Source organism: Moschus berezovskii, chromosome 6, assembly GCF_049115385.1.
Source record: "Moschus berezovskii isolate FMDL1 chromosome 6, NW_MosBer_1.0, whole genome shotgun sequence".
Lineage (NCBI taxonomy): Eukaryota > Metazoa > Chordata > Mammalia > Artiodactyla > Moschidae > Moschus > Moschus berezovskii.
Genome location: NC_142465.1, coordinates 112,543,860 through 112,560,241, shown reverse-complemented (window position 1 = coordinate 112,560,241; position 16,382 = coordinate 112,543,860). Strand labels below are relative to the sequence as shown.

The 16,382-nt window shown below is 55.1% G+C and overlaps 1 protein-coding gene and 1 long non-coding RNA gene across 14 annotated transcripts in view; one reads left to right on the top strand and one right to left on the bottom strand.

Moving 5' to 3' along the window:
• Positions 1 to 16,382, bottom strand: part of CACNA1C (calcium voltage-gated channel subunit alpha1 C) — a 461,815-nt gene that overhangs the window by 22,708 nt on the left and 422,725 nt on the right. For 9 of the 13 annotated variants that reach the window (XR_016037705.1, XM_088837459.1, XM_088837460.1 and 6 more), the window contains 5 exons: positions 9,107 to 9,139; positions 6,510 to 6,638; positions 5,063 to 5,128; positions 4,397 to 4,488; positions 141 to 306 (listed from right to left, as the gene is read on the bottom strand). Coding sequence is in view for 12 of the 13 variants with exons in the window: in XM_088837459.1 (XP_088693585.1) it covers positions 141 to 306; positions 4,397 to 4,488; positions 5,063 to 5,128; positions 6,510 to 6,638; positions 9,107 to 9,139 (486 nt within the window). In the remaining variant the exon portion in view is untranslated. The remainder of the gene's footprint in view (positions 1 to 140; positions 307 to 4,396; positions 4,489 to 5,062; positions 5,129 to 6,509; positions 6,639 to 9,106; positions 9,140 to 16,382) is intronic. The other 4 variants (XM_088837451.1, XM_088837452.1, XM_088837457.1 and 1 more) reach the window with 1 other exon arrangement.
• On the top strand, positions 3,314 to 14,606 carry LOC148777730 (uncharacterized). The gene is made up of 3 exons (XR_016037707.1): positions 3,314 to 3,394; positions 12,956 to 13,115; positions 14,237 to 14,606. It is a non-coding gene; the product is annotated as an uncharacterized LOC148777730 (long non-coding RNA).

The following is a 16,382-nucleotide window of genomic DNA, read 5'->3' as shown; positions in this document are numbered from 1 at the left end:
GATGAGAAGGGGGTGGCTGAGCTCACCCAGCCCAGCTCCTGCCCCTCCCGGCTGGCTGGACCGTTCCAGGGACGCAGACTTTCCAGCCCAGCCTGGACCGCACGCCCAGCACGCAAGGCCGCCGGCCCCATCTGGCTTACCAGGAAGGCGCAGAGCATGTAGAAGCTGATGAAGTAGAAGACGGCGAAGCTGCTGCCACAGGGTGTCTCCCCTTCTGTGCTGTTGCCCGGCTCTGACTCGGGGGCGCATTTCTTGCCAGGCATGCAGGCCAGCATGATGTCCTGCCAGGCCTCCCCAGTGGCGCACCTGCGAGAGACCACGCCCAGAGCGGCTCACACAGCCCTCTTCCTGGGGGAACCACTAAATTGGGTCTGGGGCTTCTCAGTCCCCCAGTGCTGGTATATCCACAGAATATGAAGACATACAACACTGTCTCCATGCCTGAAAGTTTCATGGGAAAGGTAACAGATTGCATCTTTTCTGCAAAGTCCCTCTTTCTGCAATCCCTGTTAAGGGTTGAGATTTAGCCATTTGGATACATTTTCGTTCTGGTTCCTTCACCTAGCGTAGCAGGTGCTCTATATTCCATTAGAGCCCACCGCCTGACAAGGCTTTTCCTTTCTGTGCTGTCACCAGGGAGCCCACAGCCACCGCGCAGGGCCTTCGTGGACGCCGGCTTCCAGGTGGACTCGCCAGTGGACAGCAGGTGGGTCCTCCCTATGCTTGACCCTGCTTGTTCTCTAAGACTCCATCCGATTCAGGCTCTGGCATCAGGCATGAGAGACAGCACCGCTCTACAAATGTGCCCACTCTCTCCTCAGCTCCACTGGGGCGTGACTGACAGACGAGACTGTGAGCCGGGGTGTAGATCACAATGATCTGATGTGTGTGCCCGTCGGAAAGGGCCGCTCCCGCCTCATGACACACCCATCCCCTCACAGGTTTATCCTATATTTTCGGTGAGAACATTTAAGTTCTGCTGTCTTAGCAAGTTTCAGTGACATGATCCGTGTCATCAACTACAGTCACCATTTTACAGGGTAGACCTCAGACCTCACTCATCTGCCGGCTGAGGGTTTGTGCCCTTTTCCCAGCCGCTGCCCTGTCCGTCCACCCCCCGCCACTCCATTCCTCCGTCTTCTATTTAGACGCGTCAACTGTTGGTATTCAGTTCAGTTCAGTTCAGTCGCTCAGTCGTGTCCGACTCTCCGTGACCCCATGAATCACAGCACGCCAGGCCTCCCTGTCCATCACCAACTCCCGGAATTCACTCAAACTCATGTCCATCGAGTCGGTGATGCCATCCAGCCATCTCATTTTCTGTTGTTCCCGTCTCCTCCCACCCACAATCCCTCCCAGCATCAGACTCTTTTCCAGTGAGTCAACTCGTCGCATGAGGTGGCCAAAGTATTGGAGTTTCAGCTTTAGCATCAGTCCTTCCAATGAACACCCAGGATTGATCTCCTTTAGAATGGACTGGTTTTAGTGAAGTTTAAAAAACACCGTTCGTGTGATGGGAGTGAAATAATAATGCACTGCTGTTTTAATTTGGTTTTACGATGATGAGAAATTTTATTTCATCTGCTGAACGGCAGGTGTTTGCCGTCTGCCTCCTGGGCTATCTGTCTTCCTGTTCATTTGCAGCCTCTTCATACATTCTTTATGTGAATCCTCTGCCATTATACACCTCGCAACCAATGTCTTCCATCCTGAGGTTCGTTCCCAGCTCTACTGATGGTGTATTATAAAGAATAGAAGTTTTAAATTTCGGTGTGGTCAAATTGTAATTTTTCTTTAGTTTTGTGCTTTTTTTGCATCATGTCTGAAAAATCCTGCTGTATTCTAGGTCGTAAAAATATTCTTCTATATGTTCTAAAAGGTCCAAAATTTTGTTTTTCATAATAATTTCATAATAACCCTTATTATGAAATTTATTTTGGGTTCCATAGGAGATAGAAATATGCTTTATCTTCTTCTGTCCAGGTAACCAAGTTAAAAAAAATTTTTACTTATTATTGGTTGCGCTGGGAGAAAGTGAAAAAGCAAGGGAATTCCAGAAAATATCTACTTCTGCTTCATTGACTACTTTAAAGCCTTTGACTGTGTGGATCACAACAAACTGGAAAATTCTTAAAGAGATGGGAATACCAGACCACCTTACCTGCCTCCTGAGAAACCTGTATGCAAGGCAAGAAGCAACAGTTGGAACCGGACATGGAACAATGGGGAAAGGAGTATGTCAAGTGTGTATGTTGTCACCCTGCTTATTTAACTTATATGCAGAGTACATCATGTGAAATGCTAGACTGGATGAATCACAACCTGGAATCAAGATTTCCCGGAGAAACATCAACAACAACCTCAGATATGCAGGTGATATCACTCTAATGACAGAAAGCCAAGAGGAACTGAAGAGCCTCTCAATGAGGGTAAAAGAGGAGCAAGAAAAAGCTGGTTTAAAACTCAACATTGAAAAAACTAAGATCATGGCATCCGGTTCCATCGCTTCATGACAAATAGAAGGGGGAAAGTGGAAGCAGTGACAAGATTTTATTTTCTTCAGCTCCAAAATCATTGCAGATGGTGACTGCAGCCATGAAATTTAAGATGCTTGCTCCTTGGAAGAAAAGCTATGACAAACCTAGACAGCATATTAAAAAGCAGAAACATTACTTTGCCAACAAAGGTCCATATAGTCAAAGCTTCTATGGTTTTTCCAGTAATCATGTACGGATGTGAGAGTTGGACCATAAAGAAGGCTTAGTGCTGAATAAGTGATGCTTTTGAACTGTGGTGTTGGAGAAGACTCTTGAGAGTCCCTTGGACTGCAAGGAGATCAAACCAGTCCATCCTAAAGGAAATCAGTCCTGAATATTCATTGGAAGGACTGATGCTGAAGCTGAAACTCCAATACTTTGGCCACCTGATGCAAAGAACTGACTCACTGGAAAAGACCCTGATGTTGGGAAAGATTGAGGGCAAGAGCAGAGGGGGAGGGCAGAGGATGAGATGGTCGGATGCCATCAGCGACTCAATGGATAGGAGTTTGAGCAAGCTCTGGGAGATGGTAAAGGACAGGGAAGCCTGGCGTGCTGCAGTCCATGGGGTAGCAAAGAATCCGACATGACTGAGCGACTGAACGACAACAGTGATTCTGACCAAGTACCTCCTGTAAGTGGAATCGTACAGGGAACCTGGCCTTCTATGACTTGTTTCACTGAGCACCATGGCCTCAAGGCTCGTCTATGTCATAGCAGGAGTCAGAACTTCCTTCCTTTTAAAGGCTGAATCACGTTCCACTGTGCTGTAACCACACTGTGCTCATCCATTCTTCTCTCAAAGGACCTACAGATGCTGACACCCTGCAGCTACTGTGAACGCTGCTGCCATGAAGGTAAGGATGCAGGTGTCTCTTTGCTGACCTGCTTTCAATTCTTCTAGGTATTCACATATACTCACAGGTGGGATTGCTGAGTCACACGGAATTTTTAATCAGTTTTTGATACTCTGAGGAACCATCATACTGTCCCTCCATGGTGGCTGTTGTCATTTTACATTCTCACTAGCATTGCACAGATGTTCCAGCATCTCCACCCCCTCAGTAGGGCGTGTGCTCTCAGAGTAGCCATCCTGACGGGGTGGGGTGGTGTCTCACTGTGGTTTTAATTTGCATATCTCTGATGATTTGTGATGTTGAACATTTTCCATGTGCTCGTTGGTCATTCACGTATCTTCTCTGGGGCAATACTCAACTTCTCTGCTCATTTTTAAGCTGGATTGTTTCTCCTTGTCTTCGGCAATCCATTTCTTTGGCATTTAATTTCGTTTCTTCTTCTCGAATTCTTACCCTTTGGTTTACTTTTCTCGTCTTATTGCATGGGATAAAGCTTGTAGTATTGTGTTGAGACGGCAATGGTGTATGAGCTCATCTTTTATATTTATGGATTAGCTACTGCCTGATATGGATGGAATGTTTGTGTCCCCTCAGAATTTGCATGTTGCAGCCCCAAATATCAGTGTGATAGTGCTGGCAGGCACTTAAGTTTAGAACAGGTCGTGGGGCTGGGGTGCATGATGACAGCAGCATCTTTATAAGAACAGGAAAGAGACGTGCTTTCCTCTCTCTCCACGGAGCGGGGACACAGGGATCAGGACACTGCAGCCCAGAAAGAGGCTCCCACCAGGACAGGAATCACTGGTAACCTTGACCTTGAACTTCCAGCCTCCAGAAATGTGAGAAAAAACACCTGCTGTTTGTGCTTCTCCATCCATCCGTGGCATTTGTAATGGCAGGCTGCCCAGACCAGAACATTATCTGCACATGAAAGAGGTTGTCTTCCTTCTTTAAATATTTATTTATTTGGCTGCATTGGGCCTTGGCTGTCAGAAAACCCACCTGAAGAGCAGCAGCACGGCCTGGGGGAAGGTCTGGAAGTTGTTGTTCCTGTTGATCTCTGTCGTGTCATTCAGGGCGATTTTCCCAAACACCTGGCAGGGGAGAGGATGGGGTCAGTGAGCCATGGACACATGGGTCCTGGTTCCCACCCAGCGTCCAATGGTCTTTTTAGGGATCACAGCTGACCCTGGACAGACTGGCTCATAAGCTGAACAAAGTCCAGAGGGCCTTGTCGGGGCAGGCACCTGCTGCCTTGTTCAGCCCCCATCCCAGCCCCCCACTTTGGACAAACATCCAAGAATAGCACCGCCAGCCCTCGGGAGGGACCCTGGGTGAGCTGGTGGAGGCAGAGACTGCAACTCTGTCTGTGCAGGGGCAAGGCTCACTGGCCTTCCTCTCTTTTGGCTGTAGATTTTTGACAACATCTTTTCTCTTTAAAAGAAAACTTAATTGAGGAATAATTAACAAATCATTGTGTAACTTGGGGGAGTTTTTCTCTACAGGAAGCGGAGCCCGGGCCGGGGGCCATGGGGAGAGAGGGTCTCTGAGCTGTGCACCCACGGGACACCGTGGGGGTGGGGGGAGGAGTTCCACTTCCGGTGATCTCTCTGACCCCAAAAGGGGGGAGTCAGGGGAAGTGGGCTGGGGGACAGGAGTCTGTCCTACCTGCATCCCGATCACGGCGTAGATGAAAAACAGCATCACGATCAGGAGGGCCACATAGGGTAGGGCCTGCGGGACATGCATGTGTGAGGCCGGTGGCGGGACGGGACCCCTCCCTGCGGCAGCATCTCTGGAGCCACCAGCTGCTGCCAGGCTCAGGGGCACTTCCAGGAGTCAGACAGACGTTCCGGGCACTGAGGGAAGCCTGAACCTGGTGTTGACCCTTCCCCTCCCCTTGGTTTCAGGCACCTGAGATCTGGGGTGGGGGACCCAGAAAACTGGGCACTGAGCTCAAGACAGCATGATGATCCCTTGGCAGAAACAATCTAGAGTGAGCACAATGCCTTCCCGCTGCCCACCTGTCCTCATGCAGCTGGATGGCCAGGGGGGATACCCACCAGCCGCCCCCACAGCTGTAAGCTGTTCTCCAGGTAGAGCAAAGGCAGGACCAAGGGGCCCTAAACAAGAGTAAGATCCTGGCTCAAGCCTGCTTCCACCAGCATAGCTATGGGTGCTGGGCGGGCTTAACCTCTCTGAGCCTCAGTGTCCTTACCTGAGAAATGGGAGGAAGAGTAGTGACCTCAGGGATTTGGGGGTCTGGCTGACTTAAGGCCCACAAAACGTTCAGGCAGCCCTGGCCTGTGGCTGGTCCCTGCATTTTACTTGCTCAGTGTCGCTGCCTCCTCCTGGGGAGGCCTTGGGCTTGCAGGGCCTGGACAAGGCCCACACACCTCCAGGGGGTGCCTCAGGCCCAGGGGGTGTCCTGTCACCTTCAGGCCTGCTCCTCAGCCCCCTTCCCAGCCCAGGAACTGTCGAGGGTGCGTGAGTTTGTGAGGCCTGTAGTCGCCCATGGCTATGGGACTCTGGGGTATGCCCAGGCCTGACCCCGACTGAGACCACTCAGACCCCAGGAGCAGATGGCCAGGAGCGGGTGGGGAGGCACCCATCCTGGTGGGTGGGATGGAGTGCCCCAACAGCCCAGCCTCTTCCTCTGGCTGCAACTTCAGTACTACACGTTCGGGTCAGGACCCACCCTAAGCCTGTCCTTGGGCCCCTCCACACTGGGGATCTTTGCCTCAGGAGGCCCACAGTCAGCAGTTTCAGGTACAGGGGTCCTTATGCCAGTGTCTTCAGGAAGTTTGGGGACCTAACAGCTGAGCTTCTTCCAACCTCAGACATGTACGAGACTCGTTAGAGAGGACAGGGCCAGGGCCAGCTATCCCACTTTTAGGAGGAAGTGACTCTTGGGAGCAGAGATCAACCCTGCAGTTGGCAGCCCGGAGCCCCCTCAGGGACATCAGGTCCTGGGGGGTCTGGTGAAGTCTGTAAGCAGGTGTGAAGAGCAGACCCTGCTGGACCGCCTCTGGGCGGGGGTGACTGCCCAATGCTGATGACGCCTAAGCTGGGAGCACCATCCGGGGGAAGCTGGGGGGTGGGCAGGGCTGGCTACCTGGAAGGACTTGATGAAGGTCCACAGCAGTGTCCGGATGCCCTCCCCGCGGCTCAGCAGCTTGACCAGACGCATGACCCGGAAGAGGCGGAAGAAGGTGATGGAGATGCGAGAGTTCTCCTCCGCGTTCTGGGGCCGTTAACACAGCAGTTACCAGGCGGGCGGGCAGGCGAGGCTGCTCGGCACGGCCCAGGGTGGGGGCAGCGGCGAGCAGGGTGGTGGGCTGCACTAGACTCTCAGGCGCCCGGGGGTGGGCGGGCCAGCCCCTGGCCTTGGCAGCGCCCAGCAGTGCCCTGGCCCCGATCGTCTTCCCCAGCACCCCTAGTCTTCCCCACCTCCTTGGTGCGGGGACAGGTGATTCTGTAGGAATTCCATCTGCTTTGAGATTGAGGCTGAGAACCACCCCAGGGGCCCCAGCCTCCCTCCTGCCTGGCCCGGCTTAGGGTCCTTCATTCCCAATGGGACTGGCTCTCTGCCAGGTGGCACTGGGGTCCTGGTGGGTGGGTGGGCTGCCCACGGAGGGGTCTTGCTCCCTGGCTGCCCAGACTCGGCACTCTAGGTGTGATCTCCCCCACTTTCCACAACCCCTCCGCCCAGGGTGCGGGCCGGCCTTGGGTGTTGGTGCTGGGACCAGACCTGGCTGCCCCTCTGCTGCCCTCCACCCGCCTCGGGCCTGGGTTTCCAGGCTGCAGACCTGGAAGGGTTGGGGGCATGGGCTGGGCGGGCCACGGCAGCAAGAGTGAGGCCTGGATGAGTCCGGCCTGGGTGTGAGAGGACAAAGGAGCCCTGCTCAGGGTGTCCTGGAGGGGGTGGGGGCCAGAGCCAGCAGGCGCCTGGCCAGGTCTAGGGACAAGACCGGCTGCCCTGTCACCGTCTGCCTCCAGACCTCCGGGCACTCAGCACAGACAGACCCCTGACCCCTTCCTGCCCACATGGGACAGAGAGCTGGGGGTGCTGGCCCCGGGAGCTGGCCTGCTCCCCAGCGCTAGTGCAGCCCCCAGCCCTATGGCACCAGGAGAGAACGGACCTTTGGGCTTCCTGTTACTGCTCCTGCCGCAGGGCCCCTGCTTGGAGGCATCTCTGGGTTGTTGTTGGGCCCTGTGTGGCCACCGCTTCTCAACTCCCAGCTCCTCCGGCTTTACTTCTAACTGTTTCCAGGTCAGATCTGGTCTGACAACACCATGAAAATCCCACCAGCACTGGAGCCCTCACGTCCCCTGTGTCTAACCCTGTGGCTGCTCCAGAGGCCTCTCCTCTCACCTCCAACACAATGGGACACCCCCTAGGGGCAGGTTTTGCATGTACCAGCATACTCTGCTCCGCCCCGGGAGAGGCACACCTACCCTTCTCTTTCTGAACCAAAGCTGCTCTCCAGGCAGGCCCAGGGGCTGGGAGGAGTTGGCAGCAGGCCGCTCACCCCCCAATATGGGAAACCACCCGCTTGTGTGGTTTGAAGTCTTTGATGCCCTTCCTCTTTGCATATTCAATCATCTGTGTACCTACTTGAAACTCTACTTTCTCTCCTTAAAAGGAGGTTGTGTCCAAAAGAGGACGGTGCAGAGGAGGCTCAGGGCTTTGTAACTCGGCAGTCGGCCCCTGCCCCCCACCATGCTCGGGAGGAGAGGAAGAAGAGAGAGCCAGCTCACATGGAACCTCAGCTGTGCGGCGAGTTTGGGAAGTGGGTGCCGCAGGGGCATCTACATCTGACTTGTTAAACAGCCAAACTCGGGCTTGCGGCCTGAGTGGTCCTGGGCGCCCGACAATGCAGGTGCCCAAAGCTCTACTGACCAGGCGAGGGACAGGACGCCCAGGGGCAGCCCTTCCAGCCATGGGCATGGGCTTTGTCAGGGAACGCCACGCTGGGTCTTGCCTTATCTGCTCATTTTGGGGCTTGGGGAATCAACCCACACTCTAGTCCTTCTACAAACTCACACTCATTCCACATATGAAGTCTCACTGCAGCCTCTTGGAAACAGCTTTTCCAAGGTGACTTCAAGGTCACTCGAAGTGGCTGCTCTGTCACTTTAGCCAAAGACTCCTGCAACAGGAGCGGGCCCGACCACATGGCCTGCTTCAGGGACGCGGGCGTGTGGCCCAGTTCTAATGCCCTTCATAGGTAAGAATCCCACCTCAACCTCTCGCTGAGGCCTTGATCAGAGCTCCCAGGAGCTGGTGATCAGGAGGGACCCATTGCCTCTCCACCTCCACTACATCACCTCTCCCTCCTCTTTCCCAGGGGCCTTGCCATGGCGCCGGCTGGTGTCCTGTGCAAACCCCACATCAGATTAAGGTTGGAGATGCCAATGAGCAGGGTCCTCAGGATGTTTAACAGGAACTGGCCCTCCGGTCTGATTCTCTCCCAGTGGCTTTTCAGATGGTCAAGGTCACAGTGAACTGCCACCCACAGGAAAGCTCACGGATGAAACATCACACCAACAGCACTGACAGCTCACAGACCAGGCAGGCAAGGCGCATGGCAGACACGGGTGGGTGACATGCATCGGGGCCGGGTTCCAAGACGCCGGGTGTTGGGGGGGCAGTGGGGACATTAGGGGGGTCACAGAAGCTGAGAGCGTGGTCTGGAGGCTCGGTCTTACCATAAAGGGAGAGCATTGGGTATGTTCAGCTGGCTTTAAAGAAAGGCAGACAGAGATAAGCTGTAATGAGTCTCCCACGAAGAGGCCCACGTTCCAGGTCTCGGCGACACAGGAGCAACCCAGTGGCAGCAGAGGGCGGGAGGACCAGGCGCGGGGGCCCAGGCCTGGCAGGCACGTGGCGTGTCCGCCACCAGCTCCCACCCAGCCAGGCTCTTGGGTGTTCTGCCCGGAACCATCTCTGGCTGCAGACTGACTAATTCACACTCATTATCGCTGAGGTCTTCTGGATTTTGAAGGTGGATTTTGTGTAATTTTAATCAGCCCTGTGTCCTGAGACAGCCTCCATGGGCTGGCACTGCACACACTTACCCAGCACTGCCAGCTGAAGCTGAAAGGCCTTGCCTGTGCCCCTGGCCGCTTTTGGCCCACAGGTATTTGAACAAAGGAACCTCCGGGCAGTGACCCTCCAGGTCCTGGGGAGGACCGAGGTTTGGGTACCCCCTGTGCGGCCGGGTCAGTCTTCGAGCTGAGGTCCCTGGACCCCAGGTGTGGACTGTGGCCACAGGCATGAGATAACGAGTGTGGACTTGGTTTTTAAATTTGAAAGCCCTGCACACAATTGAGGACATTAGTGTTAATGCCCTGGGAAGCTGTCCTCACAGGCCTGACCACGGGCTCGTTAGGGGGCAGGGGACTGGCCACAGGAGAGCATTCCCCGCAGCCCAGAGCTGCACCCAGGGAGGCACCCTGCCCTTTGGCCCCCGCCGGTCGTGGCCACCAGAGCCGTGACTCCACCTTCATTCCACCTCCACAGCCGCCCTCCACTGTCAGAGGGTTGCTCCTGTGTTTTGTTCTCAAGGTATAAACAAGGACAACGTATAATAGGGCTTCTGAAGGACAGAATTGTGCACAACCAGACATTTGCTCGCAGGCTGAAAATTCTTCTTTGGTAATAGATTTCGCGGCAAATTCCTTTTTTTCCCAAAGCAAGTTGGGAGGTGTCCTTTTTGCGGACTGGCGGGGACACAGGATGAGGGACGGGAGGAGGGAAGAGAGAGGACACCCCTCTGGTCACTTGTGGACCACGGCCGAGAGCTGTCCCTGCTCCCTGAGGGGCACTGGCTGCCAGGTCCACTCACGCGCCTGGAGGGGGCAGGAGTCTAGGACGTGGCCAGCAGGCCGGGACAGAACACGGAGACAGACACAGACACACATGCACACGCACGCACGCAGGAAGCTTCCGGTTGGTCAGGGGCCTGTGCCCCGCGTGAACACCTAGGAGCTCCGTGTTTCAAGGGTTCTGTGGGTGAGGGGCACAAGGCCGCTGTACACACTTTGGGCTGGGGCTCTGGCCACTGCTTCCATCTGGGACGCACCCTGAAAACCACCAGAACTGCCCATACACCTAACTTCCCTGGGCAGACGCTTGAAGTCTTCTGGTCAACCCCAGCCTGAATGGGACCAGAAGGGCTGACTCAGAGGGCCCACCTGGATCACCTGGCCCAGCCCAATGAGCCTTGGCCAAGACAGAATTAAAACTATTTTACTTTTTACACATTCAGTATTCTTCCTTTGGGATATTAGTTTTTTTAAATGTTATTTTTTTAAACATAACTTTTTGTTGTTTCCTTTTTTTTGGTCTGTGCTGCCCAGAATGTGGGACCTTAGTTTCCTGACCAGGGATCAGATCCGTGTCCCCTGCATGACTCTGGGGGCTGAACTGGGGAGCCCCGTTTGTGCTGGCAGTCAGGCAGGGAGTGGTTGGAGCCTCAGGAGCCGCACTGTTGTTCATCTGCAGCCCGACGGCCCGCCATGTGCTGCAGATCTCACACCGCACGGGGCTGATTACAAGATCACAGGACTGTTTTATCTTCCTTGGGAGGAACAGTCATTCAAGCAGACAACCAACAAGAGGAGCTCTTGGAGGATAAATGAGCAAAGTCAGTTTGTCAGGAACACTCACAACAACACAAAGTCCCATATGTGGGTGGTGTGGGGCGGGGCAGACAGACACACGGAGACAGAGAGACAGAGATGGGCGCAGTGAGCCTGACGGGTGGAGAAGAAACAGACTCAAGGAAACGAGAAAGCAGAAGCAAGAAGAGGCAGGAGAGAGTGAGTGCTCTGGGGGCGTGGTCAGTGTTTTGGGGCCAGAGATTGGCTCCCTCACTTGCTCCATGAGCTCAGGGAATAGTCGAGGTTCCCTCCGCTGTGGATGGTCTTTGGCTGAGCTGGCTGCTGGGGGGCGAGCATCACCCGCTGACTGGAGGGCTGGCCATGTGGCCGAACAGGGCTGTGCCCTGCCTGCTTCCTTCTGTCCAGTCCTCTGATTTAGGGCAAAGGAGGGGGGTTGAAGGGCTTCCCTGGTGGCACTAGTGATAAAGCATCCACCTGCCAGTGTAGGAGACGTAAGAGATGTGGGTTTGACCTCTAGATCGGGACGATCCCGTGGAGGAAGAAATGGCTACCCACTCCAGTATTCCTGCCTGGAGAACCCCATGGACAGTGGAGCCTGGCAGGCTACAGTCCATGGGGTTGCAGAGTCGGACACGACTGAAGCAGCAGAGCACGCACGCACAGGGGGTTGTGTGTAGAAAGAAAAACTAAGAACGGGGCAGGAGAGGAAAGGAGATGGGGAACACGTGTACCCACGGCTGATTCATTTCAACGTATGGCAAACCCACTACAGTGTTGTAGAGTAATTAGCCTGCAATTAAAATAATTAAAAAAAAGAAAGGAAATGAGAAGATGAAAGAAAGGGAAAGGGTCTTGCTCAGAAGGCTCAGGGTGAGCAGGTCCCCGTCGGGTCCTGGCTATTGGGACATCAGATAACTAATATGGCCAGGCTGAGAACCCCCTCCAGAGGCCTCTTGGCTCAGGCCTGAGGGAAGGATCTTCCTCCAGGCCTTGGCTTTGGGACACTCTCTGTCCCCAGTCTGGAGGACTCATCAATTTGTTGCCCAGCACATGGACCTTGTCCTGCAGGCGGTGGCTAGACTCAGGAAGTGGCTCCCCACGTCCGACTGGACTGCAGCCTGTCGGGCCCCGCTCAGGGCTGGCGAGCAGGGCTCTGCTCAACCTCTCGGGGCCAGCTTCACTTACAAGCGGAGGAGAAAGTGCCTTTCGGGACAGTGGGAGGTCAAGGTCCCTCTTCTCACTAGGGGTCGTGCTCCTGAAGGCCTTATGTCCACACTCAAGGCACTTCTCTAGGTCCAGCCTCACTTCCGTTCTTTGAAAGGCAGTGTTACTTCCTGGCAGGCAGCTTCCTGAGCCAATACTGCCCTCTGTGAGCAGAGTTTTGGGAACAAGGCGCCTTGGTGGCTTGTTGGGGGCACTGGGTGGGGGTGGTGCTGAGGAGGGGAGGGGCTCAAAGGGGCTCCAGGAGCGGGGGTGGGGGCGGCACAGAAAGGTGGCAAGGATCAGGGCTCCCTCCTCGGCTTGGCCCGAGACCACCAGTCTGATTTAATCGGCCTCAGAAGCAACCCAGGCCAGGCAGACCACTGCCATCTGGACACTGACGTCTGTTCTCGCCCCTCGGCCATGGTGGGGCAGGGAAGCTGGGCAGGGAGCCAGGCGTGGGCTGCGGGTTGGGTGGAGGGAGGGAGGCTCTGACTCAGCCCGTGGGGGTGGGCGTGCAGCAGACGCTCTGACTCAGGACGTGGCCAAAGTGGGAGCCAGTGAGGGCAGTCGTTGGAAGCCAGGCCCATGGGTCTGTGGTTAAAAGAACGCTGGTTCCAGGAGCCAGGTGGGCAGCACCCACCTGGGGCCCCAGCATGCATCCTAGAAGCTCTGAGCTGAGTCCTGTCCCGTCCGTGTCCCCTCCGCCCACTTTCTCCTCCTGTCCAGCAGGCAGTGTGTGTGTGGGGGGTGCTCCACACTTCCTGTGTCCTTTGGTCTCCAAGCCCCACTGGCCCACAGTCCGGGCGTCCGAGCATCCCCACGTGAGGGTTCTGACTCCATGGCCCCCGATTTCCACATGTGGACCTGCCAGGAGGTGTCCAGCTCCCAGGTGAGTTGTTGCTCTTGGTCACGTGGCTTCCTTGTCCCCGACTAGGGACACCTGTGTTCCTGATGACGGACCTGGGCCTCCCAACACTTCCTGTCAGTAGGGGAGGGAAGTTGAGGAGGGGGCTGGTTGAATCCCCAGAAACTTCCACGGATTTCCTTCTGGAAAAAGAATTCCAGACTTGACGGACAGAGGAGGAGCGGGGGCTTCCTCAGGGACACGAGGAGGAGGAGGTGCCGTGTCGGGAGGGGCTAGGCAGCTGGGCCACAGACATGGACAGCTGGGGCCCGGGGCCTCCTTTGGTCACATCGTGGGATCCAAGGCACCTCCCAGAGCAAGGGGGTTGTCCTGAGCCAGAGGCCTCATGCCTGGATGGCCATGTCCTCCTTCCAAATGGTGGAGCGGCTTAATCCCTGATTCCCGTGCACAGCAAACTGGCCCCTGGACCATGGACACCTCTTCCTAAAGGTGCCGAAATCTCCCCTTCGTGCTCGGGTGAAGCCCCAAATCTGGTGCTCTCCCTGACCCCCCGCCCTGCTCGTCCTGCCCAGGGACCCACAGGGCATCGCCTCACTTCTTTCAGGCCTCTCTTGCTGTCGCTCAGTCGTGTTTGACTCTGCGACCCCACGGACTGCAGCACGCCAGGCCTCCCTGTCCTTCACCATCTCCCGGAGCTTGCTCAAATTCATGTCCATCGAGCTGATGCCATCCAACCATCTCACCCTCTGTCGTCCCCTTTTCCTTCTGCCCTCAATCTTTCCCAGCATCAGTGTCTCTTCCAATCAGTTGGCTCTTTGCATCAGGTGGTCAAAGTATTGGAGCTTCAGCATCAGTCCTTCCAATGAATATTCAGGGTTGATTTCCTCTAGGATTGACTAGTTTGATCTTGTGTCCAAGGGGCTCTCAAGAGTATTCTCCAGTACCACAATTCGAAAACATTAATGCTTCAGCGTTCAGTCTTCTTTAGGGTCCAGCTCTCACCTCCATACATGACTATTGGAAAAACCGTAGCTTTGACTACATACACCTTTGTCCGTAAAGTGATGTCTCTGCTTTTTAATACCCTGTTTAGGTTTGTCCCAGCTTTTCTTCCAAACGACAGTGTGTTTTCTTTCAATTTTTAGGCTTTGCTTTGTTTAGATTCACCTCTTCACTACAGCTCATCTTCAGAGAACAGCACCTGTCTTCTCCGCTCCCCACCGTCTGATCCCCTCACTTGGTACTTCTCGCCTTTCGCATACCGTGAGACGTCCTGGCTTTCTGTGCCTGAGCGTCCCCTGGCCCTACGCTGGCTCTTGAGGACGGGCTTCTGTTTGGTCCACGATGGATGCCAGGTGCCCCGCACACAGAAGGCGATGATGGTTCCCAGGAAGCCCATTTCCCTGGGGGCACCAGCGCCCGGCAGGGGCGGGAGGACGGAGCTGTTGAAGAGAAGGGGGTGCATCTGAACCTGGGGAGTATCTCGAGGGATGAAGACAGCATCTGGTGATTTCAGGAAAGACAGTCAAAGATGAGGAGTTACAGGTGAGGAGCCTCCAAAAATCCTAAGGCTGGAACGGACATTCATCCCAGAAGGGAGGTCTGGCGAAGAAAGTAGGACTAGAAAGCTCAAGGTTGGGGGCGGAGCTGGAGCAGCACCCAGGAAAGTCCTGGTGCTGAGCTCTTCCCTGCCCCAGGGAGCGCCAGGCTCCAAGCTGCTGGTGGCAGGAGGCAGACCTGCAGTAGAGGGCCCTGCTTGGGGATGAAGTGCCGCTGCTCCTGCAACTGGACCCCATGATCCTGGCTGCCATCCAGCTGCAGGGCCATCCATGTCCCTGCTTACGGGCCAGGCCTGTCTGGCTTGAGTTACAGGCAGTTGTCAGCGAGCTTGCTTTGATCCTGCCACACCCGTCAACCAAGAGTCCAGTGTCTCTGGGAACAAGGGCTGTGAGTCTGTGACTGGCGGGTGTGTTGGCAGGGAGCTTGGAAAGAATGTCCTTGGCTTGGTGCCACGTTCTCTCCCCTTCAATAGCACTCTACAGTGTATGCCAGGCTTCTACATGAACGCTCTTAGCTGAGCTTCAATACCTGGCAGTAATATCACGCTCCCCAGACCGTGGAGGAGCAGAGTTAGGACTCCAGCACTTGGTCTGACCCGCGTCCAGCCCTTTCCTCTGGCCCCTGCCTGGGGTGACAAGGTGCATCTCCTAACTGCATGTGTGGGAAGGAAGGGAAACAGTGGGGGTTGCATGGAGGGTCTCCAGCCCCCGCTTTGCTCTCCATTACTGGCACTGTCCCCATTCTATCTCTGGACCACCCTCCCCATGACTTCAGACAGACTCCCCCATCTATGGAGTGAGGAGCATCTCCACGTGGGCAAAGGAAGCCTGGGAGGAGCTGAGTGGCTTCCAACCGGAAGGGGCACTGGCCTGTAACTTCTTGTTTTGAAAAGAAAAAACCTCCTATGGTTTTTTAGGATATAAACCATGGAACATATGGGCTGAGCCAATCCTGGCCAGCAGGAGGCCATGCACGAGACGGGGATGTGAGCCTCACATATTAACAAAGGGCACTCCGGACTGGACAGACAGCAGTGCTAGCCCCAGGTGTGGGGAGCCAGCCAGCCTGGGAGGCCTGGGCTCCCGTCGAGGGGCGGGAAAGGCACTGACGGGCTGGACCTTCACCTGTGCTCAACCCCACCAGTGCCCCGCCCGCACCTGTGTCATACCTTTTCCTATGCCCTGTCCTCACCTGTGCCCCGCCCTCACCATGCCATACCCTCACCTGTGCCCTGGCCAAAGGGGATGACCACCCTTGACTGTTAGGCTCATAGGGGATGGACTCCAGAGCTGCAGGCCATGACAAATTGTAAATGGAAACTGTTGTACAGATGGAGGTTCTGCGTGTGATGCCACTCGCCAGTCCTGGGGTCCTGCACCATCCCAACCACCAATTTTTGGGGTAGAAATTTTATATTCTAGAAATTTTTCCTTTGTCTTTGCTTTTTGTTTAAAAACAGCAGTCAGTTCAGTCACTCAGTCATGTCTGACTCTTTGTGATCCCATGGACTGCAGCACACCAGGCTTCCCTGTCTTTCGCTATTTCCCTGAGTTTGCTCAAACTCATGTCCATTGAGTCGGTGATGCCATCCAACCATCTCATCCTCTGTTGTCCCCTTTTCCTCCTGCGTTCAATCTTTCCCAGCACCAGAGTCTTTTCCAATGAGTCAGTTCTTCACATTAGGTGGCCAAAGTATTGGAGCTTCAGTTTTGGCATCAGTCCTTCCAATAA